This window comes from Tachypleus tridentatus, chromosome 6, assembly GCF_004210375.1.
Source record: "Tachypleus tridentatus isolate NWPU-2018 chromosome 6, ASM421037v1, whole genome shotgun sequence".
In the NCBI taxonomy this organism is placed as follows: Eukaryota; Metazoa; Arthropoda; class Merostomata; order Xiphosura; family Limulidae; genus Tachypleus; species Tachypleus tridentatus.
Genome location: NC_134830.1, coordinates 29,836,327 through 29,863,288, shown reverse-complemented (window position 1 = coordinate 29,863,288; position 26,962 = coordinate 29,836,327). Strand labels below are relative to the sequence as shown.

The 26,962-nt window shown below is 34.2% G+C and overlaps 1 protein-coding gene across 4 annotated transcripts in view; it reads right to left on the bottom strand.

The window, feature by feature from the left end:
• Positions 1–23,608, bottom strand: part of LOC143252164 (transforming growth factor-beta-induced protein ig-h3-like) — a 44,107-nt gene extending 20,499 nt beyond the window's left edge. For 3 of the 4 annotated variants that reach the window (XM_076503874.1, XM_076503877.1, XM_076503875.1), the window contains exons 1-2: positions 23,176–23,608; positions 4,166–4,264 (exon numbers count right to left, since the gene is read on the bottom strand). In XM_076503874.1, the coding sequence (XP_076359989.1) occupies positions 4,166–4,264; positions 23,176–23,288 (212 nt within the window). In that variant the 5' untranslated portion in view covers positions 23,289–23,608. Of the gene's footprint in view, positions 1–4,165; positions 4,265–5,307; positions 5,626–23,175 lie in introns of those variants that run through there. The other variant, XM_076503878.1, reaches the window with a different exon arrangement.
• Positions 23,609–26,962: the final 3,354 nt, after the last annotated feature.

Genomic DNA, 26,962 nt, shown 5'->3' with positions numbered 1-26,962 from the left:
TCCCACTATTCGTTGATAAAAGAGTAGCCCAAGAGTTGGCGGTGGGTGGTGATGGCTAGTTGCCATCCTTCTAGTCTTACACTGCTAAATTAGGGACGGCTAGCCCAGAGAGCGCTCGTGCAGCTTTGCGCGAAATTCGAAACAAACCAAACCTTTAGTTAACACCTTCTGAATCACTGATAAATATCTCACAATTCTTTTTACCCGGAAGTAATAAACAAATAAACCCGAACTTATTATAAGCGTTTCTTTCAATTAACGTCAACTTAATCATTGCGATATATCTCACAACTCTTGTCATCAAAATATTTTTTTACAACATTTGGAACGACTTCAGAAATTTGCGTTACGTGTATGGTGGGCCGGAGTGAAAAAAATCTAAATTATTCTGTCGGAAAAATGAACATGAAATAGTTCTTAAACAAAGATAAATGAAAAATATGATTGGATGGCTGAGGACAGAGAATACAACAACAAGTTGAATTAACGCGAGTTAGATCAACATTTCTCTAACATGTCATCACTTATTCCATCATTAAAGTGATGTTAGCCATAATTATAACTACTCTTGGCAACGATACTAAATGACACACGAAACAAAACCTAAACCATCTGTGGTGGTTTAAAAATATAGCTTTCCTCATTGCATGCTTGACTTGAAAGAGAGCTCGGTTATGATTACCTTGTTCTTGTAGGAAACTGTGTTATTCTATTTAAGAAATATGAGCGGAACAGTTGCATGCTCAGCATTTAAATAAAACAACTTATGTCATAATTGCTATCGTATTCTTCTATGAGCAGTGTAATCTGATCTTTAGAATAATTGTACGTTTGAGCCTTAGATGCTCACGACTGCTTTGAATGAATTCTAAACATGATCGTTAAACTAGTTTGCTAACAACAAACAAGTGCTGTATTATAAAAGTGATCTATAGTACAATGATGATATATAGTATTGCAAACAGTCAAAAACAAATTAAAATTAGTTCTACCTTAAGCGACTGATTAACCGCCTATTCATAAATAATTTATGCATCAGTTTTCAATCGATATAATACATGCCATATATACATTGCGAACCATGGTGTCTGTCCAAGCAGCCCTCATTGGAACAGTGGCATGTCTGCGGATTTATACTGCTCGAAATCGGGTTTCATGCCTGTGGTGGACAGAGCACAGATAGTCAGTCCTTTGTGTAGCTTTGTTCTTAATAACAACTGTCCGAGTGTTCATTGCTGAGTTTGAAAAGCTACGTACACAGGCCAAGCTCAAAATTGACTTTAGAAATGACGAGAAAACAGACATGAATAAGTAGACGTTAAATGTTATTTCGCGAGCAGGATATTCTACCTTAAGTTGTTAGGAATTAATCCCGCATTTCAATATGTGAAGTAACTTAAATAATAAAAGTGTTGATTTACCGTATATTGAACGGATCTTTTCGCTGTGGGCAGTAGAAATAGCTCAGCGCTGTGACTTTGAACGATTTTGTTTGTTTGTTTTGAATTTCGCGCAAAGCTACTCGAGGGCTATCTGCGCTAGCCGTCCCTAATTTTGCAGTGTAAGACAGCCAGTCATCACCACCCACCGCCAATTCTTGGGCTACTCTTTTACCAACGAATAGTGGGATTGACCGTAACATTATAACGCCCTCACGGCTGAAAGGGCGAACATGTTAGGTGCGACCGGGATTCAAACCTGCGACCCTCGGATCACGAGTCGAACGCCTTAACACACTTGGCTATGCCGAGCCGATTCTGAACGAGCCTAAGCGTGAAACACAATTAAATTTTCTAAAGTCCATCAAATAATTTAAATTGATAGAATAACCCAAACTTTTTCTGTCAGTGGAGGAGAGAACGTTTGTTTGTTACCGTAGTTTTATAGTTTTCATGGTATTTTTAAACCTCCTTTATTGGACAGACTTTTTAACTTTTATTAACAGACAGTTCAGGTAATCTGAATCATTCAGAGACAAGTGTGAAAAAATAATAATATTATAAACTAAACTGGAATATATTTAGAATTTTGTAGATGTCGTTACTTCCGAAATTTTCATGTCAAATTTGTATCCTCGGAGTTCAGAATGCCTCTAAAAGGTTAACTGCTAATTATGTTCAAAAGCTTAAGGACTGCAAATGGTTTGACACAGACGTATGAATATGTTGGTTGAAAATGTGCCAAACGATAAATATTTTCTTTGGAAAGGTCTAAACAAGAACAGCACTGAACAAGAATTGATTTTTAAAAGAATTACTGACAGAAGGTCTACAGCACTAACTGGGTTATGAAATGTATGCTTAACCCTAATTCACTGTTTTTCATAATTAATAATTAAAAAAGATTAATCTTTGATACTAAATATTTGTGTAAAGAGAACCAAGATGACGCACAATTATAAAATAAAAAATACTGATCTAATGTGGAGTCTCTTGAATAATTAGCGCAAAATATTAAGTTTTGTTTGTAATTACACTATTTCAAATAATAATTTTCATTATTGTTGTATTTCATAGACATAAGTTACATAATAGGTCTTTTCATTGTCAGTATATTTGAGAGACATAGGATTTACAGTAATACTTTTCATTATCACTATATTTGATAGACATAGGATTTCTTGATGACGAGAAACCCACTTGAAACAAAATTGTATCTCAGAACGGCTGATAAGGAGAGAACAACGTTTCGACCTTCCTAGGTCATCTTCAAATATAAAGGAATACCTTTATACCTATACTAATTAATAACCTAACATTCACTTGCAATGCCCCCTACAGTCCCGTACCCGTTTATTCTCTTGTTTCTAAGACATGTGTCCGTCAACAGTCACATTCGAGCTCTCTCTTTCTTAACCTGAAAATAACCTAGTAAGGTCAAAACGTTGTTCACTCTTTATCAATAAAGGATATAGGTTTTATAATAATCATTTTCATTACCAGTGTATTTGACAGACATATGATTTGTGATAATCCTTTTCATTACCAGTGTATTTGACAGACATATGATTTGTGATAATCCTTTTCATTATCAGTGTATTTCATAGACATATGATTTATAATAATCCTTTTCATTACCAGTGTATTTGACAGACATGATTTATGATAATACTTTTTATTATTACTGTAGCTGTTAGACATAGGATCTGTAACAGTGCTTTTCATTATTTCTAAATTAGGTATATGTAAGGGATCACTTTACGAAAGCATCTTGGAAAGAAGTCCTTCTTAGTAAGTAACTCAAAAAAGACTTTTTTTCACAAGACGTTTCATAGTTTACGAACATTCTTAAGATCTTCCGTAACTTTACAATAAGTAAACAGGTGTCTTAAGGCAGAATTAGACATGACCGCTGCTTAAGGCTTAAGAAGATTATTAGTAATTTTACACAAATCACCTTGACACGTTTAAATTGTTTGAAGTAAAAATTTCCACTTAAGTGAGAATAAAAACTTTTTAAAATGAAGAACAAAAATGATTCGCTACATTTACGAAAACTAAGAAAAGTAGGAATATTAAAATATTTGTGGCATGTCGTACGAATTATGTTTAAGATATCTAACCATATAGTTTGAATTTTGCGCAAAGCTACTTAAAGACTATCTGCGTTAGCCGTCCCTAATTTAACAGTGTAAGACTAGAGGGAAGTCAGCTAGTCATCACCACCTATCGCCAACTCTTAGGCTACTCTTTTGCCAATTAATAGTAGAATTGACCACCAAATTATAACACCTCCACGGCATGGGTGAGCATGTTTGGTGTGACGGGGACTCGAACCTGAGATTACGAGTCGAGTGCCTTATCCACCTGGCTGTGCCGGGCCTCTAATAATCTGACTTAATAATATCTGTGTATTCTTGTTATATTGTGTGAGTAAGAAATGATATAATTGTTTATTTAAGTGATATTTTCATGACTACGACATTAACTTTTAAATGTGTAATTTAAAACTAAACTGTCTTGACTTAGCTTTTTCGGAGTTTCTATAGAAAAATGTAAAATGTAAACAATTATATTAAGTGGTTCAAACAATAACCAAATTTCATCATTGTGGCATGCTAGCATAAACAGAGATAATGTTTCTATAGAAGAGAAGAGACCCATTGCAATACTCTTCCCGTGATTATATTGTATGTATTTTTAGTGCAGTTATTAACGTGGCTTACGTTCTGACGCCGCAGATTTCTCTGTTTATCCAATACTTGCATTCCGTCCAGTACTTCTTGTTACTTCCCGGAACTTCTTCCACAGCACAGGTATTAGGCCTAATACAAGTAAAATAACAATAGCCATTGTTTAAATAGTCTGCAAACCATTGCTTGTTAGAGTATTATGTTGCACTCATTTCCTAACTAAAAAATAAATAAAAATATACTCGAGAGCTTCTAAATACTTGATCCCTGAGACGGATAACTTATAAATAAAATAGAATAAGGAAATTTTAAGTGCCTTTTAGACCAATACAAAATTAATATTGATTTACTGGTTTTGTGTTTTCATCCATCTAAGAGCTCTGTTTGTTTTAGTTTGAATTTTGCGCAAAGCTATACGAGGGCTATCTGCGCTAGCCGTTCCTAATTTAGTAGTGTAAGACTAGAGAAAAGGCAGCTAGTCATCACCACCCACCGCCAACTCTGGGGTTACTCTTTTATCAACGAATAGTGACATTGACCGTCGCATCATATAATAACGCCTCCTTGGCTAAAAAGGAGAACATGTTTGGTGCGACGGGGATTCGAACCCGCGACCCTCAGATTATGAGTTGAATGGCCATATCGGGCTGTTTGTTTTGACGCTAAGCACAAAGCAACACATGGGCTATTTGTGCTACCTCCGTGACGGGCATCGAACCCCGGATTCTAGCGCTGTAATTTCACAGACATACTGCTGTACTACTGGAGGTCTAAATTAGAGACTTAAAAGAATGGAACATATTATAAACATTTCGATAACTTCCGGAAAATGTAGTTCGGCATCTTGTGATTAAAAATATAGAAACAAGTTTTATTTATACTTAAGAAATTATTATCAAAAGATATTATATCAGACATAAAATAGAACTAAAGGTAAAATCACTTAAAGTTTTAGACCAAGCAAAACCATTGTATTGTTGAGTAATTAGAAAATGTGCATCTAGAGCAAACTCGAATGATTTGAATATATTTTTAAACTCTACGAAGTTGTTCATTTGCATAGTATTTAGTTAAAATAATCATCAACAAAATAATTTGACAACTTTAAGCCCATATAATTAATTAAATAGATCACGAAACAGTTAATTTTAGGTTTTGAGGACAAGAACTAATACCCTAATTTTGATAAACATCGGAGGTGTAAGCTAATATCAACTCATACAGTTCGAAATACTGTCATTATTTCTTCGTAGCTGCACAGAAGTGGTTAAAATGGCTGTGGTCTCGGAAACTCCTAAACGTCCCAACCAAAAAAGAAGTCGTTTAAGGAGAGCCCTTCAGCTATATAGATGAAAGGGTTATTTTAAAATCTTCTAAGAGGGGTGACCTAGTGAGCTGGACATTTCCTTCCCCATTCCCCTTAGCTCCAGATTTTTCACTTTAACTACTTCTCTACAGACATCCTAGAAGGACTTCATATCACTTACGCACTAAAAAAGAATTGTGTTCCTGTTTGAATTATTTATCATCTAAGTAACGTGAGTAAGCTGGTACTTGTTTATTTTTACTTCAAGCAGATTTTTTTTCACAAATATTTCTGATGTCCCCGTTTTCTGCATTCAGTACCACTTACACATGATTGGAATTAAACCTTTTCAAAGGAAATTGGACAAGCATTTGGGAGCACCTTCTAAACACACCTTCTGACATAATTAACACAACGATGTTTTCACAGATGGTATCAGTTTAAGAAATATATATATATATATATATATATATGGTTGCATATGACTCATAACCTTGTACTTGTTTATTCCATAGCTAAACTGTTTAAACTATACTGGGAGAGTATGCACTCAGACTTGTCTGTTCCAAGTCAAGTTTCACGAAAGTGTTCAGAGAGTTTTTCTAAGGGAACCATAAAGATGTTATTTTATTACTCGGAAAGGCTCGTTCGACTTAAAACAGATAACGATCTTAGAGCTAACGATCCCGGCGAAAACGGATGTTTTATGGATTTCAAAAACAGAATTCTACTGAATAAACCCCCTACAGGTATTCTTGCGCTGTGGATATAAAAATAAGTTTAGAATCTTGCATACCAAAATCTCTTATTCTCACATTTCCAAGTAAGCAAGTATATAGACTTTGTTAACGAAACCTTTAAGTTACACTGCATTGGTCATCATATATTTTTTTCTGGACAACGACTGATGATATATGGCAAAAACACGTCTATTGTTGTAGTTTAAAATAGAAGAAAATAGTCTGATTGTTTATTTCTAAGCACAAAGCTCACAATGGATTATGTGATCTGCGTCCACTACAAGTATCACACCTCAAATTTAATCTTACAAGTTTTCAAGCTTATTGTTGAGCAATCTTATGATTAAGGGTGTGTAATAATAAACCAAGTTAATACATAAATAAGTTATTCACAGTCTGTGGGTAAAACAAGCACAAAACGAAGCATGATTTTATTTTAAAGCCTGCGGAAGTTGTGTGTTTAACTGCGCGACAAAATTAGGCTTTTTTCTTTACCTTAACAAGGACTCCTGGAGCATACTCCTTACCGCTTGTCGCTTATAGTTACAGAGTTTTAGTTTTAAAGTTCGTATGAGTTTATGGGCTTATTTTGTGCATATATTAATCAATACCAGTCATAGTTGACATTCCAAAATCATGTTAATTTCTTCAGTGTTTAGACCAGTGTTGTCTGATAAAGTGTCCACAACATTTTTTTTAAAGATTTGTTCAATTCAGTAAAACTGAAGGCACCACCAAAACAACAAATGACCAAATCTGGGGTTGCGTCTTTCAAGGACAAGTGAAACGTACGATATAAGCAGAAACATGAAATGGAATAATCAACATGAGCATGTTACAAGCCCACAGAGAATGCAGAAATTCAGTAGAGCCCGTCGCCACAGGGATTTTTTTTTTCAGTTTCATTTAAACCGAATAACAAAACTTACTGTCACTTTGACAATTTGTCCACAGCTGAAGGAACAGAACGTATTCAGAGGCATCACATCTCAAACCCTAGATACTCGATTTACAACGTAACACGCTATTCATATACTCACACCTACATCAGAAGTGTATTCTCACAATAAGACACCTAAAGTAGGCACACAACTAATATTTATAACTGTTTTATTCTTTGACTGTACAAAATTTTAGCCCTTTCTTATTTTGATGCAGTACACATTGTTTTTTGAAACTTTATAAGACATTTCATTGTATTACTTGCTAAAGATACAACTCGATTAAAGTCTGGTTTCAATTAAAATATAGGCGTGTCTCTTTAAGACTACAACACTGTTTTTGTTTCTTTCCAGGGATAGTTCTCGAATCAATGCAAAAATTACATTGTGGTATCACACAACGAAACCTGCAAGGAAATAATTCCTTACTTTCGTCGGCTATGTACAACAGCGTGGTTATGCTTTGAACAACTGTATTACGAACTGGTCTCCATAAATCTTCATTTAACTATCATAATGTGCACTTCTCCATTATCACAATAAATCTAACCGTCAGAGGGTTCTATTAAGATCAGTTTAACTTCCTTATTTTCATTTTGAATGTAAATTAACCTCTGAGTGCACATTTATTTGTGAGCTACGTACGAATGTATTTTACCTTAGGGACAACAAAGACATGGAAGACCTTTTTCTTGAACCTGCATCTTTTTTTTTTTTTTACATTTATTTTTGACTGGGTTTGTTTTAGAGCAAAGTCATATTCGGGTATCTGCTGTGTCCCCCACGGGAAATCGAATCCCCGGATTTTAATATTTCAGTTCTTAAGTTAGCCGCTGACTCGCTAGTAGAGCTTTGTTTGGGAATTCTCTGTTTACTTTTCATAGATTTAAGCAATTTCAGGAAGATAAGGAGTCAAAAATACCTACTGTAAACCCTTGGGTTACTTATTGTCTGACCAAATAGTAAGATTTAATGTTACTCTTACAGCATTCTCAGGGCCACAGATTACGGAAGGCTTTTTGTGGCTACAGGATGTGAACCATTAAACCTCTGATTCGCAATCTGATCCATTAGATTCATTGTTGCGATTAGTAGCCTACACGATCATCTAAGCCTTAATCATTGATAAGTAAATTCTCTATAATTTGTTACTGTTTTCATTATGGAACTAAATTCTACTTATTGGTCTCTGGGTTTCTATTGCTAATCTGCTGGTGTCCTCAGAAAAGTCACGAGAAAGACCGTTTCTGCTGGTAATATTTGTCATAATGAGATTAAACTTATTGACAAACTTTCATTAACTATGAAGCCCACATACACAAACACAAGACAAACGAGAAACATTTGTTGTTAAATATTCCTTGTTTTTTTAGTTAATATTGTGATCAATGGATCCAGATGGTGCGAAAAGGAAAGTTAAACATATGACATTATAAGCTCACTTACACGTGGCGCTGTGCCTAAAGAGTCAATCGTAACAGGTCAAGGGTCAAATGCTGATTAAAATCAACGTCTTTTTTTTTCGCCACAGATTGGATCAACCAATGAGAGGTTTAATGATATACAACATTATCAATGAGTTTTGAATAAAGTCAAAACTACTTTTATTCAGAAACACGTATAGTCGTATAGCTTATATCAGTTTTACGAAACGAAGTTTTACGTATGATGTGCAATATCAACAGTTAGGGCATTTCCTAATTAATTATCTTGAGGCTCGTCAAATACAACGAAAATAAAGTTCGTTACTTTTGAAAGTCTATGACGCAAGTGATCCAAGCTAATGTGAAAAAGAACTAAGAATGTATAAAGTCTCTGAACTCGCTCGATTTCAGGAGGTCAATTTGAAAGGTCAGCTAATCGCGGACTAACTGACTCTGAGTTTTCAGCAAAAAAATTTAAAAATACTACAGAAGATTATTGATTGAATCATAACTGGAAGTATAGCTTTTGTCAATAAAGACAAATATATTTAATTACAAAAATACGTATTGAAAACACATATTCACAAATGGAATGATAACTCATCTGCCTTTTCTTTTACCATAATTTTAATCTCTTTACTCGAAAAAAACAAAAAGAGGTATATTAACCATTTACAGTTTAATTGCTAAACGTACAGATCATGCGCTAAGCATATGGTACTTTTAATTTCTGTATTTTTGTGTTTTTTTTAAAGATTAAAGCTATATAAGATATTTTGTTCTTATAAAGCATTTTGAACGGTTTGAGCTAAATACATATAAATATATGTACTATAACTAACACGATGCGACCTATATGGTTCTAGTTTGTACTTAAGACCACTATTTTGTAACAAAATCTAACTTTAGATCAAGTCATTGGCCCTTTATGTTTGAATTATTTGCCTCTTAATTAATGTTTTTTTATAGTTTCATTTACAACATTTAGAAACTAGTTAGCTTATTTGGATGTGGCGATTCTGTTAAAAAATATTATATCAAGTACACTATCTAAAGAGTATTGTTGTTAGTACTTTTGCGAAAGGTTTTACAAATACAGAATCAATAATTTTTCGAACAATTTAGTTCAGGTGTCTTTTTCAAGTTATAAAATTGTGGAAACCAGGACTTTTAAGTCTTTCAAGAAAAGAAAGTTTCAAAAAGCAACTATGAACATCAAACGATAATAGTCTTAAAATAATTATCATTTGGTGCATTTTGAAAATATAACATTATACTTCTATGTTCTCCTTTAGAAACAAGTAACGTATGGTACAAATTTCATCTGTTTGAGGGCAGAGCCACATTGGGCTACTTCCTGTGTCTACCGCGAGAACCTGAACCCATTTCTTATAACATTGCAAACTCACAAACTTACCTTCGTTCGACCGATAGTTCATCTAGTATTTGTTATTATTATCATTTATTTTTTAAGGGAAGGATTTTTGTGAAAAAAAGATTTAAATATTCCTATAAAGTTCTGGCCTTTATACAGATACTGATTTCACTATAGTGCATTAAGTATATCGTAAACAAAGCTGAGTTTATCAAAATAAATATCCTGTTTCTGGATGTATTTCAGCCTAACATGTGGCAATGCTTAATACTTCCATTAGAAGCAAAAGTCATCACACGAGAATACAAATGTAAAGACAACAGGATACGAATCACGTGTGTTATGAGTTCCACAAAGTTTGACATCTGTGTGCCATTATAGAACAATACATTACATGTAAATTGTTTAACCATATGTAATCTAACACAGTTTCAATCATTACCTAGGTGATCGAGGCCCACGCAGAAATTAGGGGCTCGATCCTCACAGTGCACATTTATAGTTTCACGCATAACAACAAACGAACAGTTTGAATATACAATTTTTAGGAGATAAATGTTCAGTCGAAAGAAAGACCTCAAGAGAGATCTGGCTAAATAATTCTTAACCATCAAATACTGATTTGTTCGTACACTGTTGTTTGTGAGTAAGGTTCACATAATGCATCATATCAAGTAATTTTGTTTTCTTATGTAATATAACACAGAAACAGCAGTAATTAGTTAGCAACTGCAGTATTGATGGATTTTTTGTTTAGACGCTTTTGAGTGGTTCATGTGTTATTAGGAATCCTGTAACAAACAAAGCCATAGAATAACGAACAATTTAATAGACACATATTTTTTTAAAAAAAGTGTACTTAAAAAGCTGAAGGGAGCCTCATGGACCCAACGGTAATTCTACGGTTAAGACTTTTTTGAACAGAGATGGTGCTGTGGACCAATAAAAATTGACTATAAAGATAAAAAATCAAGAGCACGAGCGCTGTATTCGTCAGGTGAAAGAAAAATGGCTAAGGTTTAAAATCAACGTTTTAAATATTTCAATATAGCTTTTAACTTCAACCATCTTTAATAATTTAACTTGTTAATTTCTTCTAGAAAATCAAATAAGAAACTTCCAGTGTTTCTAACATTATAACCTCTTGTGCAAAATAATAGATTAAAGTTTCAGCTAAGAACATGAGAAAAAACAGTGGTATGGAAATAGATGGAGCAGTTTAAATTAATACTCTAGGGCCCAGACACATAAAGACTGAAAGTTCGCGCAAAAGTGTGCAAGTTGTATATATAAATGTGCATTTACAGAAATAAAATATATATATCACATGAATCGTCTTTGAATGGGAAATAGTTGATGCGTTTTCACGCTAGGCGAAGGGAATAAAAAATTATTATGAAAGTGTGAATTAACATTCATTATGGTTAAAATTAATAATAATTCAGTCAGTCTGGTTTTATCCTTCGATTTGTAATGCCTTAAATAAAATTAATAAACAAATATAGCTTACCAAATTTGGTTAGTTCATTCTCAAACACTTGTTCGAATACATAAGTATATAAATAGCATTTTGGCAACTATTATGTTTGTAGTATCCTAGCCTTCCTGATGAGTCTTGGAATTTACGAAAGGCCTCGTCGGCATTGGATATTATTATTACATTAAACTGTATTTTAACTCATAAGTTCTCAATACTCAATATTTATTGAATAACCTATCAATTCATTTCTTGAAGCTGTCTTCAAGGTAATTGATTCGTACGAAGGGCCATCCCCGCTAGTACAGCGGTAAGTCTACGAATTTACAACGCCAAATTCAGGGGTTAGATTCCCCTCGGTGGGTTCAGCAGATAGCCCGATGTGGATTTGCTATAAGAAAAACACACAAACACAAAAACACTCGTATGAAGGACAAAGTTTAAAACAAAGTATTTTTTTTATGAATACACACGAACAATGAGCTAAAATAATAAATCACAAACAATGCAAAAAAAAAGGCTAAACATACACATCTGATAAACAAGGGTCCACAGGAAAAACTTGACTCAGCATTTTTTCTGACCTTTGTTATGTTACTGATTGTAAAAGCTCCTTAGATTGTATCAATGACACTTAGTTAGTTTTGTTTGTTTGTTGAATTTTGCTGAAAGCTACTCAAGGACTATCTGCGCTAACCATCGTTAGTTTAACAGTGTAAGATCAGAGGAAAGGCAGTTAGACATCATAACCCACCGCCAATTGTTGGACTGTTCTTTTTACCGACGAAGAGTAGGATTGACCATAACATTATAACGCCCACACGGCCGAAAGGGCGAGCATGTTTGGTGTGATGGGGATTCGAACACGCGACCTTCAGATTGCGAGTCGAGCGCCTTAACCACTTAGTCATACCGGGACCGCCTTAAGCTAGTCTCAGTTGTGTTTACAGTGTATAATATTTCTTTGAGTCACCTGTTATGTAGTAACCATCTCTACTGTGACTTTTTTGTATATCAGTAAGAATGGCGTAACCACCAAACATTTTCGAGTCAAGTTGATAAAGCTAAACGGATTTTTATTAGACACGGTACCTTTAAGTATTACATTTGTATACAAAACTAATAATTTCAGAGTTAGTATCGAGATACGTAATTACGAACTTTTAGGAACTACTTTTGCTGACTCCTTTGATGGCAATCAGTAAACTCTAATAAAAATGTTATCCGACTGATACACAGTTAATATTTGTCCAACATTTTAAATGCTTATAATGGAGAAAGATATGAATTATTTGAATTATATCTGTTTACGGTGCACTCTAATAATATTTTTTTCCTTCACGTGATGTATCAACAACAAATAATATTCTTTTTTATGTGTAAAAGATGATATGATAATGACTTGATATAAGATATATATTTTGTTTCTCTGTGTTTAAGATCTATTTGCAAAACTAAAAAGTTTATTTATTAACACATGGACTCATAACACTATGAAACAAAATTTTTACTTTTTCTTGTTCCTGGGCAGAAAGTGTTAGTTCCAAATTGCTTATGTTTAAAGTAAATGGAAAAGACCTATTTTTCTCTTCAAACTTTGCTTTTGTGACCTGGTTAATGAAAGTTTCAAATTTACCCATTCTCCAGAACATTCCAAGTAGATTCAGTGCTCAGTAGTTAATAGAGAATTTTCTCGAACTTACAAGAAAGTTTCGAGAACTTTCTAGAATGTTGTAGAAGTTACGAGAATTTTCAAGAAACTTTTAGAATTTTCTAGAACTTTCCATATACATGGGCTCACCACTCACCACTTCAGTTTAGTTCTAGCTGCCTAAGTGAACACACAGACCTATCTGAGTTTATCAGAGACGGCATCAAGAAGCTGCAAGCATTCTCCAGATGCATTCTGCTATGTTTGCGGCCAATTTATCAAGACTAGAGCGAAAAACTACTCTGTGACAGCATCTGGTAAAATGTGTGAAACCTACAAGGCATATTTCCGTATGCCTGCCAGGGATCAAGACAAACCCTGGGCACAATATCAAGTGTGAGCCACTAGTGGACCTTCCCACCATTGCACATAAAATTGGGTCTTATGAAACAATTTGTCACAGCTCTTGTTAAGGAGTCTGCAGCCTTCAAGTACCTTTGAGTCTTCTTCCTTAAGCTGTCTGAGACAAAGGTCAAAGCTGGTGTCTTCGTTGGACTACAAATAAAGAAGATCCTGGAATGCACAGAATTCCCCAAGAAGCTCAGTAGGAAGGAAAAAAAAAAAAACTTGGGGCAACTTATTTGCAGTGGTTCGGGGCTTCTTGGGCAATCACAAGGCCGAAAATTATGTGGAACTGGTTGAGGCTCCAGTGAAGAACTACGGCAAAATGGGCTGCAGGATGCGCCTGAAAGTCCATATCCTTGACGCTCATCTTGATAAATTCAAGGAGAATATGGGAGAATACTCAGAGGAGCAAGGTGACCGTTTCCACCAAGATATACTGGACTTTGAACGCCGTTACCAAGAAACGAATAAGGAAAACATGATGGTAAACTGTTTTAGGGACTGATACGTGATAGTAATTTACGTTACAGTCGCAAATCTCAATAAACTATTCACTTCTAAACATTTTTGTTTATTTTTTATGACGTTAGTATAAAGACATGTAAGTCTCGATCCGTATGCTGTTTTATTCAGACCGCATGCAAATAAAAATGTGCAAATTTGCCCGTTTTTATATAGAAAATAGGTTAATTTCTAAATTTCATTATCCAGGTCACAAAAGCAAAGTTTGAAGGGAATAATGACCATTTTCTGTACTTTTAAAACATAAGCAATTAAGAAATAATACATACCGTCCAGAAACAAAATTTGTTACATAGTGTTGAGTGGCTATTTGAGTTCTGTCCACTGTGAGGAATTGAGCCTCTGATATTATGTTGTAAGTCGGTAAAGTTATCACTGACTCACCAGGTGACGTAAGAGTAAAGACACGTTTGATAAAATGCAAAGGTTCGTAATTTAAGGATCTTTTTTATTTCGCAAACTCTGCTGATGAAGAAGTAATACAAGTATATTTGAACTCTTTTGAAATGCACCTATAGGTGCAACATACAAGTTTAATTTGATTGTTTAACACTCCGCCCCCCAGTGGCACAGTAGTAGGTACAACACACAAGTTTAATTTCATTGTTTAACACTCCGCCCCCCAGTGGCACAGTAGTAGGTACAACACACAAGTTTAATTTCATTGTTTAACACTCCCCCCCAGTAGCACAGTAGTAGGTACAACACACAAGTTTAATTTCATTGTTTAACACTCCGCCCCCCAGTGGCACAGTAGTAGGTACAACACACAAGTTTAATTTCATTGTTTAACACTCCCCTCCAGTGGCACAGTAGTTGGTACAACACACAAGTTTAATTTAATTGTTTAACACTCCCCCAGTGGCACAGTAGTTGGTACAACACACAAGTTTAATTTAATTGTTTAACACTCCCCCCCCCAGTGGCACAGTAGTTGGTACAACACACAAGTTTAATTTAATTGTTTAACACTCCGCCCTCCAGTGGCACAGTAGTAGGTACAACACACAAGTTTAATTTAATTGTTTAACACTCCGCCCCCCCAGTGGCACAGTAGTAGGTACAACACACAAGTTTAATTTCATTGTTTAACACTCCCCCCCCAGTGGCATAGTAGTTGGTACAACACACAAGTTTAATTTAATTGTTTAACACTCCCCCCAGTGGCACAGTAGTTGGTACAACACACAAGTTTAATTTAATTGTTTAACACTCCTCCCCCCAGTGGCACAGTAGTAGGTACAACACACAAGTTTAATTTGATTGTTTAACACTCCGCCCCCCAGTGGCACAGTAGTAGGTACAACACACAAGTCTAATTTAATTGTTTAACACTCCGCCCCCAGTGGCACAGTAGTAGATACAACACACAAGTTTAATTTCATTGTTTAACACTCCCCCTCAGTGGCACAGTAGTTGGTACAACACACAAGTTTAATTTCATTGTTTAACACTCCCCCCCCAGTGACACAGTAGTAGGTACAACACACAAGTTTAATTTCATTGTTTAACACTCCGCCCCCCAGTGGCACAGTAGTAGGTACAACACACAAGTTTAATTTGATTGTTTAACACTCCGCCCCCCAGTGGTACAGTAGTAGGTACAACACACAGTAAAGAGTAAAATGGTTCTCGTTATTTTAAATCGCAAATTTCCATTAATTTACTGTCAACTAGGCTTCTCTATTTATTTTTAAGACAAATACTTATCCATCTGTTTGTCGGCTTCCATACGACACTTCTTTTCATATTGTTAGCATAATTAGGCTACAACTAACTGAATCCTGACTTGATGTCTGTTTCACTTGGCAAGAAAATCCTATCGCATTTATAGTCTATCTCATATGAACAGTTAGCTGTCACAACTGTTACTAGTGGCACCTTCGAAACTGAAGTAAAATAGGGTATGTTAAAATAATATATAACACACAACGTTAAAACTATTACTTAGAGTCGATGTTCTTACTTTTGTCTTGCAAACGTACTAACGATGTCACGATTGCATTTCATTTATTGTACTTAAGCACTACCTAATATATTATAAGATTAGTTAATTTTTGTATATACAAATGAATGGCGTGTTCTATAAGTGAGTTTTTGAGGCTTTAATCAAATAACCAGTCGGTGTACAATTTGATCAATTATTTCTCGCTGACCGCAACACATTACTTCCTGTTTAGCACACGGGAAATAATTAAAGGGTTGAATCGGTTGAATCACATTATTTAATACGCCTCTCTCGGGCCTGGCATGGCCTAGCGCGTTAAGGCGTGCGCTTTGTGATCTGAGGGTCGCGGGTTCGCGCCCGAGTCGCGCCAAATATGCTCCCCCTCCCAGCCGTGGGGGCGTTATAATGTGACGGTCAATCCTACTATTCGTTGGTAAAAGAGTAGCCCAATAGTTGGCGGTGGGTGGTGATGACGAGCTGCCTTCCCTCTAGTCTTATCCTGCTAAATTAGGGACGGCTAGCACAGATAGCCCTCGAGGAGCTTTGTGTGAAATTCCAAACAACAAACAAACAAACCTCTCTCTCTCTCCTACAGATGGGGCAATGTAATTATGGCAGAATATTTCCATCTTTTCATTCATTCACATGTAATATTTAAATTTTTACGAAGACATTAAGTCATCATATTTCTGTGAGCTTTCAGTGACTTGTTATATCATATAGATGTTTAAAAGTACCTAAGGTGACGTGATTTCGTTCTCTATAAGTTCAAAATTAACTTGGTTGTTTTAAAACACAAATATTACATTGTGCTAAATCAGGCATGCCTTTTATTTTCGTTTTAACATGTTATTTAAAAAAATAATATGATTCTCACTGCATTGTATTCCTTTACAAAACTCTTTTTGTTGGAATAAGACATCCTGATGAAGCCGAACTACTCCCAACTCCAACGTCTCTCTCTAAATCAGTAGGTATTATTAAATTAAGCTCACAACGTCAACCTCTAAATCATTACTATTATCTTAAGTAAGAAAATCTTCTGTGGTGACGTATATAAAGGAGGACTGGTAAGGCCAGTGACCAATAGTTAGCATCAGAGTTAGTATTCAAGTAGTGTCTCATTGAAGTACTCGTACATAGAGAAATATAGATGTTTAGACACTGATTTCAGATTACAAAACATGGCAAGTGGATTACAGACAATATAACAAAGTAAAACAAACCCAATGACACCGATACTTTTTAAATTGTCCAGATTAACCTCTTATATTTACAACACTCTATTCATTTGCTGTATATTATTTCCACATGGGTTTCTTGACCTTTAACCCCTGTATTTCAACCTCATCTCAACTTGGATTACTCAGATATTTTGTATCTTATGAAGTACTGTATAAAGATGTTTTTCTTTTTAATTAGAAACTAGCTAGAACACTCAAAACTGTGTAACTAAAATTGTAATAATTGATAAATAAATTCAAACTTTCTTTTTTACATTTTTTGGTGTTAGATTCAATCTTTTGTTAGATTTTCTGAAATAATTCTGTAAAAGTTAAAATGCTGAAATAGAATCATAATCCACACGAAGTTCTCTTATACCTTGATGGGTCAAACATCTCAAAATTATTTTTACAATAATCGTAGTTCATATGAAAAACAACTGTACACAAAATAACACTTTTTAAAGAAAAAAATGTAAGCATTCGCCATTTTGTTTATGTGGACGTCATTGGCCGTTGAAGGTAAACATCAAAAATGTTTTGGAACTTTATCATGTAAGATCATGCCTTATTTGACAATTGTCCTGCAACTTAGTTTCAATTGGAAAAGAGTCCATGGTGAGACTGCTATAAATCAAAGCATACCTGAGGCATTTCATAATTTATTTATTGTACAAGGTCCTCGAGTTACCACCACCCATCTCAACATTCTGATCGTACAGAAATCAATGATGTGACCAGTGCGTCTTTGTATGAAGTGATTAGTGTACTATTTTCATTCTCCAGCTGCTTGAAGTATACAACGGTTAAGCAGATTTGTCATGGAAGCAACTTTTGTACCTGCGATTAACCTTGATTATGTTGCGTAGTGTTTACTGAATGGATTTTGCTACTGAGCTTTGTGTTCGTGGGTTTACGCCAATCACAAAACGCTGTACTTTGGTTATCACGACTTGAGGATATACTTGTTATAAGTCTATTTCTAGATGGTTCTGATGTTCCAAGTTGATACATATTCCTTTGTTTTCCAACGCCATTAAAACAAGGGATATTTTCTTCTTAGGAGCTATAATTTCCTGATCTGAAAAATCTTTCTGGTCTGAGTACACAACTATTTAATGTCGAAAAGGACTGTTGTAGATCCCTTTTTTATAATAATACAATTGTGATAGCATCCAGATACCTACGACACGCCAAAATTAACAAAATGTAGTTGTGATACAGATCGTACCATTGCGACTTTATATAGGCTGTGGTTTTTACGTGATTTACTGATTTTCTTTTACAAAATTATGTTAATAATACACTACTTGTAAATTACCATTTTATTTAGTAAGCGTAAACTAGTTTTTTAATTAGAATGGTAACTAAAGTTTATCACGGTGCTGTCGAGTTTACTCAGTCATATAATTACATAATCTGTTCTAGGTACTAAACTACATAACGTATTGAATGATACAGAATTTCAAATCACTTGTTATATTAAGTAGACGAGCAAGAGCATTTAAGGTAGTGTAATATAACTCTTCATAAGTTCTGTGAATCATGTGGTTGTTTTTAATCGCAAGCATTATTTTTGCTGAATCAGAAATGACACTTATTTTTGTGTCAAAATGCTAGATGATTCTTACAGTTGTAGGTGCCGTTGGATTTACTCAGCTATATAATTAAAGTCTGTTCTAGGTTCTAAATTACATAACTTAGTGAACGATACATAATTTGAAACTCCACTGTACTTATTCACTCAGTTAAAGTGACATGATTTATACAAGAACATTTTGCTAAGTTATAAAGAACCACATTTTAGAATTATCTATAGAACTGTTTAACAGATCACGTGCTTATTTACAGCCGTAATAGTCTTGTAAAAATGACAGGCAATCACATTACTCTGTAAGACTAGTCGTGTAGTCATTTTACGTTAGAGACAGCTATACCTGATTCCTGGAGTCTCTGAAATGACTGGTCTGTTCATGTATTGCACGAGATGTCATTCAGGTTAAAGATATAAAACACATCTATATTTTTAAAGCTGAATAAATAAACTAAAATTATTCAACTTATCAAACTTAATGAACACTTGCTTGGAAACTCAAATACATGTTAACGAAAGAATAGAGAGTTAATTATTCCAGTGTTTTAAATTTTTACTTATTTTATGAAACTTTAAGCAGTTTTACTTAGTTATACTGGTTGTAGGTGAAAAACAAATACAAGGAATATACTGATATAGATTTTATCAAACAATACTGCGAGATTATGTGTTATATGAATGACCTAAAAAAATACCATCTTGAAAATAAAAACATGTACACATTTACTAGTGAACCGTGGATAGATGGCAGAGTGATAGGTTAAATCTTTTCCCATACTGGATACAGTTTATTTTAACGAGAATTTCACATGGCTTTTTAATTTATTAATTTATGACATTATACATTCCTTTAAACAATGGATTAAATATTCAAATACGAATTAACTTGGTTTTGGGTCGTCACGAGCTAGGGTCAATAACTAGAACGGAAAAAAAAAAGGAGAAGCAGCTACAATGTAGCAATTATGTAGTTTTATTGTAACCATTGTAGTTTTATTGTGACCATTAAGAGAAATGTATGTACGAAGATAGAACTTAACGTATATTTAGTTTTCAGTACTCGATACCTTGAGATCATCATAATAGTATCACATTAACCAAACACTGATATCAACATCTGTGCAACTGTAGAACATGACCTTAATTAAACTAGAAATTATGGTCGCGTTACAAATATTCGTGCACTTTGTTACTATGGGCTAAGTAGATGATATGAACATAGTTAAATTCCATATTTGTTTGTAACGGGCAAATGAGATTTTGATTTTCTAGGTCTGTTAATTGTGGTCATAAGAAAACATCTTAGTAGACGATAAGAAAGTACAAGTTAAGTAAAAATATATATATACCCTAAACAGAATCCTGACGACATAGAATTTCAGGAAATCATTAATAATTACTTTCTGTAGTCATAAACTATTCAATGTACGGATTACAACTTCCGAGTAGGCATGTGATGAACTTTTAATCTATGGACTGAAGACGGAGAAGCGTTTAACATTGCCAAACATTCAAACCTCGTATTAGCTAAATTAATAATTTATACTTGCATTTATGAGAAAATTACTCTTTGCACTCTTTCCTAGTTTAAAACTACTGACAAAAAAGTGGAAAAGAGTCAGTCAGCAGTACCCTACTATCCACGCTAGGGATAGACTTTCATCCTAATATCGTATCCAGAGCTTAAATTGTGCTAATAGTTTGTGATATCGCACGCATTTGAATCCAGTTCGTCACACCTAAAATCCAAAGCTCTACAACAGAGTCAACGTGTACTCCTAAATTACTAACGTAGAAAGTTTATGTCTAAGATGTTTTAAAAAAGTCAGATGGTGAATTCATTATCGGACCTCATAATTCAAACGTTAGAATCCTTAAAACCAGTTGCATCCACGAAAGGTAGGGTCTTTATCTGAGAGATAAAGCCCTACTGACAACTCTTGTTTTTGTTTCAGCGTCTGATACAAAATATGCATTTGAATGGAAATGTGCACGACGAAAACTGTGAAAAATAATGAAGGTTATTTACTTGCTATTGAAACATAACACGACAGTTTAGGCTTTAGGTTTTGAAGAACCAACAGCATAAAGAAACCAAGGACGTGAAAAAAAAATAAAATTTTGATAACGTTTATAGAATTTCAAGTGACATAAAAGTCCGTAAATATGCGAATAAATCAGATGAGCTTCTTTGTCACAAACAAATACACTGTACTAAGTAGTGGCAAAGAAAGTTTTTAACGGTTACATTAGAACATCTTAAAATGTGATAGAACCACGATATTGTAATACTACATGTAAGCAGCGTTCTTTTATTCTTTCGTTGATGCATTCAAAGAGCAAGATGTGGCTGTAAACCTGTCATCATTCTCAGAATTTCGCTTGAAAAAAACCGAAACGTATGTCTGAGTTTAACAGCGGTAAGTGCTTTGCTGAAATACACAACTAACCCACTGAACACGAATATTTATATGAAATCATTCTTTCAAGACCTTGGCCATCTTCTAAATAACATATTTCCAAATATACACACTTAATTCAGCGATGATGGTTTTGAATAACGTTTTATGAACTTGGATCATATTTCTATTACTTCAACATAACACGAATGTTTTTCACCAATAACCTTTAAGCCCACTGATACTGCGTGAAGAGAGATTATTCATACAGGCCACTTGGGCTTTCACAGAATACTAAGCATTCAAGAACTCCTCCGATACGGTCATGCGTCTAAGTGATACCAACGAATTACCAAGGTCGTGACATAATCTTGTCATTGTTTAGAGTAATCCAGGAAGTAAGTCATAAAAGTTCCGTAACCACCAGTTTCACTTATTTAAACATCTCTTATTGTTGCTTCTACATATAAAGTTTCCAATTCTCCAACCAATTTCTCAAAGTTTAGTGATACGCTAAAAAGCTCTTAATATGTAGTTTCTATGGCCACGTAATTCTTACAATTTTGCTTGTTTTTTCTCTCGTAAAATAGCGATAAATGCACAGTTTATCAACCTTAATAAAATATTATTTGTAACCTCGTGGATATAACACAAAGTGAGTCTTAGTACTAGGGTTTTAAAATAAAGACCTGAGACCTTATTTGCAAACAACTGATAACGCATCCATTTATATTCAAATTATGAAAATGACCTGGTGCGCTTGTCAAAATTTTGATTTATGTGTCTTCGTCTTTCCAAATGCTAAACGTACGCCAACGATATGAATTATAGATCCATGTAAAATTATTGAAGCGTTGAAATTGATAAGTAAATATCAACGTTTAGTTTGCAGTTTGTGCACGTTTCAAATTTTTCACAATTACAATGAATATCGAATTAGGTACAATACTGGGATTGAAGTGACGTAAATACTCATAGCAATTGTTAGTGGATATTTATTATTTACATTTAAAAATAAAATGTTGTAAGTTATACTGTAGTAACACTTAGGCTGAAGAGAACACATTCGTTATGTAAACATGCTCACGTCTATGTGTGTTATAAATTCTCTAAGTTGAATTGTGCAATAATACTGTGAAGTGCGGATGGTATTCTGAAATGATATATATTATGTAAAATTAGCAAAATACAGTATTATAAAAATCTAATAAAAAAACAGACAATCTGTGCCGAAAAAGTATAATACCCTAAAGTCTCTTGTCTTTAGTGTTTACATAAAAGAATGAATAGCAGTACTGTGGGAAATGTTAAGTGTTTACATCAAATATATGTTGAAGAGCTGCTAGTATACAACATATTTCATTTATAACCAAGTAGCTTCTGAAGGATACACGAAAAACAAATCAAACTATTATTTTTGTGCTTTAGGCCTTACTAACTTCGTATTTGCGTGTTTTGTGCTTTAGCCCTTACAAACTTCGTATTACTATAATAGCTATGACCAGTACTAGAAGATTATAAATCTCTATGGTAATTTTTAGGCTGATTTTCCAAAAACTTAAGCTTTTTATAAACGTTAATTTAAAATCATAAAATTAGTACACAATGCATGTTGAAAACAGATAATAGAGTTATCAAATTACAGGCCAATAATAAATGAACATTCTGTGCAATTCGTTATTTAACAAGAGAAATAAGTTAAAAAAGGAATAAATAAACTCCAATTCTGATGTATATCACAAACTGTTTCTTGTTAGGCATACTTTATAAGTTCACTAATGGATATGAAAAAGAAATGAAAAACAGCTAACAACTGCTCCTTATACTAAGTGTATTTTAAACCAATTCTGACATCGAGACAGTTTCTAATTAAAAGCTATGACTTTCAATATTATATCAAAGTATTAAAATAATGATAGGAACAACGATTTGTTGAATATAGGAGAAAAAGATTACCGGTTCCTTTTTATCAGTTCCAAGGAAAAATATATATTTAGGTAATGTAGCTTAAAATAGTAAATAAATGAAATTATAATACCCTTGGCTTTGGGCCATCTTGATGTGCCACCACGGGACCCGTCTACATTGGATTAGAGGGCTGAGTGTCAAAGCTAGGAAAAGGAAGGATTTCCAATGCAGGAAACATTCCATGATTCTCCAAGTGGAAAAGATTATATATTGCTTTTATTTATAAAACAAAGTTTAGGACATGAAGTGCCTCGTTGCTTTACCCAGTATATTGATAATGTTAAATCTACTGACACTGAAAATATAAGATAGATGATATATCGATAATATTTTGGTGGGAATACGCTTGTTGTATGGTTACTGACTGTTGTCTGTTTAAACACTTCAACACAGCCCCAGTTAATGTTCTCCTGCAGCACGTGGTACACACAAAAGTGGTTCGATGTCTCTGCTTGCCTGACGGTTGTCGCCAACGTTTTCGAGAGGCGCTTTCTATCGTTTATGTTTCCTCTTAGCTCTATTATTGGGTTTGAGGGCGGTACCAGAACGCGTGACGTCACAAGATACCCGTATCTGTATGATGATAAATCTAGATTTTCCTGGGATAATTTTGTTGCAACTGGTTTTGTTCTTTGTTTATATATATATGTATATTCTCAGCGTGTCTTAAACTTAATCGTTATACAATTCCACGCTTATAAAGAATATAAATAGGTAAATAAGGAGATAGACGGATGAATAAAAAGAGATGAAAATAACTAGAAAGATAGATACATTTGTGGATAACAATATCCATATAGGTAGCTATGTCACGTACTAAAATTTTACAAACAGTAAGGAGTTCAAACTTTGAAAGAACGAGCTGAAGAAAATGAACCAACGTAAGGACAAATTTTTTATTATGAATATAACATCACTCAAGTAATACACAAAAGGTATTATCAAATCATATAACATTAAAATGAAGCAATAAATAAAGAAATTATGTTTAATCAATTCACAGGAACTGAGAAAACGGATTTTTGGTTTGAAAGTAATTCTACATTAAACTATAGTTTATGTCTACCACGATTTTAGAGGTTTAAGTCTTTCCACTTACCATTATCACATGGAAGTCAAATATATAATCAATATCATTTGTTTGTTATAGTAGCAAAGTCACATTAGGCTACCTGCTGTACTCACCGCGGGGAATCGAGCCTCGGATTTTTAGTGTTATAAATACGTACATTTATCACTGTCTAATGGGGGGATGGGTGGGACGAGAAAACTAAATTTACGTTTATATATCAAGAAACAAGTTGTAAGAATATACATCCTGGTATGGCTAGGTAGGCAAGACAGAAAGCGACAAAAGAAGTGTTTACTAATGTGGAAATAAACGTCAAAGATTTAGAGCTAAGCTTTGGAAAATGTATCACGATAGAGTAGATACAGAGTACTTACACGTGAAGGCATGAAATTACATGAAAAGGCTCCCTATTATTGTATAAATGTGTGTGTGTTAAGGGACATAGTTAAGGACCACATAAAAATACAGTTCTATGAGCAGGTCAAGCGACAGAATGTGCTTGAGCATCTTACTATTAGTAACGTCTGATGCTAGCAGGCGACCTAGATAGATCAGAACCGAGACCAAATAAACAACTACAAAACAACAGAAGATAGTGTAAGTAATTCAATATACCAGTTTAGTTAGGAGTATACACTGACATAAAACAAAATGTTATATCGATTAAAATGCATGATTCATTAATTGGGTGACCTCTCTGTTGGCGGTATTCCCAGCCGTAAATCCAGTAACTTCTCACGAGGTTTGATATAGAAGATTTAGATCAGTTTTAAATGCGTATCCTAAGCTAATAAGCAAAATAATAAGGCAGGATGTTTGATAAATAAAATAAATATAATAACAGTTAATACGCTATGCTTATTAAACAGTTAATCAATACTGTTAATGAAAATAACATTAAAAAGTATGAAATATAGTTTTCTTTACAAGAAACCTATAAACTAGTGATGAAAAAAATCCCACTAAGATTGTATACGTTTATGAATATATATTTGTGTGTATGTACACACGTATATAGATACCATTGTAAAGCCACCATGTGGCGTCTCCGTGATTCTGCCTTGTGACTACATGGACAGGTGGTTAAGGCGCTCGATTTGCAATCTGAGGGTCGTGGGTTTGAATCCCTGTTCCACCAAACGTGCTTACTCTTTCAGCCGTGGCGGTGTTATAATTTGGTGGTCAATTCTACTAATAATTGGTAAAAGAGTAGCCTAAGAGTTGGAGGTGGGTGGTGATGACTAGCTGCCTTTCCTCTAGTCTTACACTGCTAAATTAGGGACGGCTAGTAGAGATAGCCCTGATGTAGCTTTGCACAAAGTTCAAAAACAAACAAACAAACCAAGCCCTGAGAAAGATCTCCTTCGGTGTTGATTGTGGTCGAGATTCGCTCATGGGTCTTCTTAATTTATGATTAACTTACCAGATTTTCTATCAAGAAGACACACGTTCATCGATCGACAATTTAATAGCATTGGAAAAAAGAAGAATATGGATCAACTTTGGTGTTAGAACCATCCAAAACGAGACTTACAACAAGCTGCATTCTAGCAGTTGCGAGCAAAATGCTGCTCCTTATAATAGGTGAGAGCAGATAGTTCAGGAGCAAAAGCTGTCCTCGTGCCCATCACAACAATGTAAAACATAATCAAGATGAATCTTCGTCTGCAAAAATGACGTAAGTCACGTGCACGCTAGCTACTTCCACCACATAGCTGTTCAACTGTCACATACTGAAGAACAGCTGGAGAATTAAAGAGGTATACATATTATCCCACATGAGAACACACCGGTCGCTTTGCTTATGGACTGTTGAAACGATCCTCCTAAACTAAATAGATTAAGAAAAGCCCACGGAAGAGGTGGGTACACTGCACACGATGGCTTTACAATATCATCTTTTCTGCAGTACTTTTTTCGTAGTGCACGATTGTTAGATATGGTACGAACCGGATGTTTTAATATAACTCAATTTCTGTTATCATGAAGTTGAATTAGAATCATCTTATTTTTTTTCTACTGTTCTAATAGCTGTACGATTGAATCAGATTTACACTCTTGTTTCTACTGTGTCTTACCGCACTAATAATTGTGGAGATGAGCAAGTCATTTTTATTATTTTTTTTTATTGTGCTACTAAGTTATGGGTTGAATTAGTGCTAAAACTAGATTTAAAATAAAATTATTATTTTTAAATGTATCTCAGTATATCCACGTATAAATTGATAGTTCTTTAGGGTATTAGATGTATTAACTTTTCAGAATTGTGTCTTAATCTGTTCAGAGTTTTCCAAAGGTTATTTGATAGAGAATAAGGAAGTTGCGCATGCGTATTGTTTCCCCAAGTTCTTCGGGCACTTCTGTTGATTTGCACCGAAATGGTATCTGTTGTGTTGTGGTCACTACTGATAATCAATAAACCTTATTTCTTACCAATTTCACTGTTAGTGCGTGTGGAAATGTTCGTACATTCAGTTTATATGTCCTTGTTTTTCTCTGTATGTGTGAACTAACCACTTTCGTATGTACTCATATTTATGTGTTATTCAATCCTGTGAAAAAAAATCTTCATGTATTTACATATCTTAAATGGTGCATACGTATTGTCATTAACGGTTTCTCAGATCTGAAAAACGAGAACTTTTAGTATTTTTGGTTTAAATTAATTTCATGATAGCATTTATGTTGAAAATTTGAATGTTTATACTTTTAAGCTGTGATAAAAATAAGGGGTCACTATATGATTCTCTTTTTCACAAAAACGTACAGTAGTTTGTATCATTCA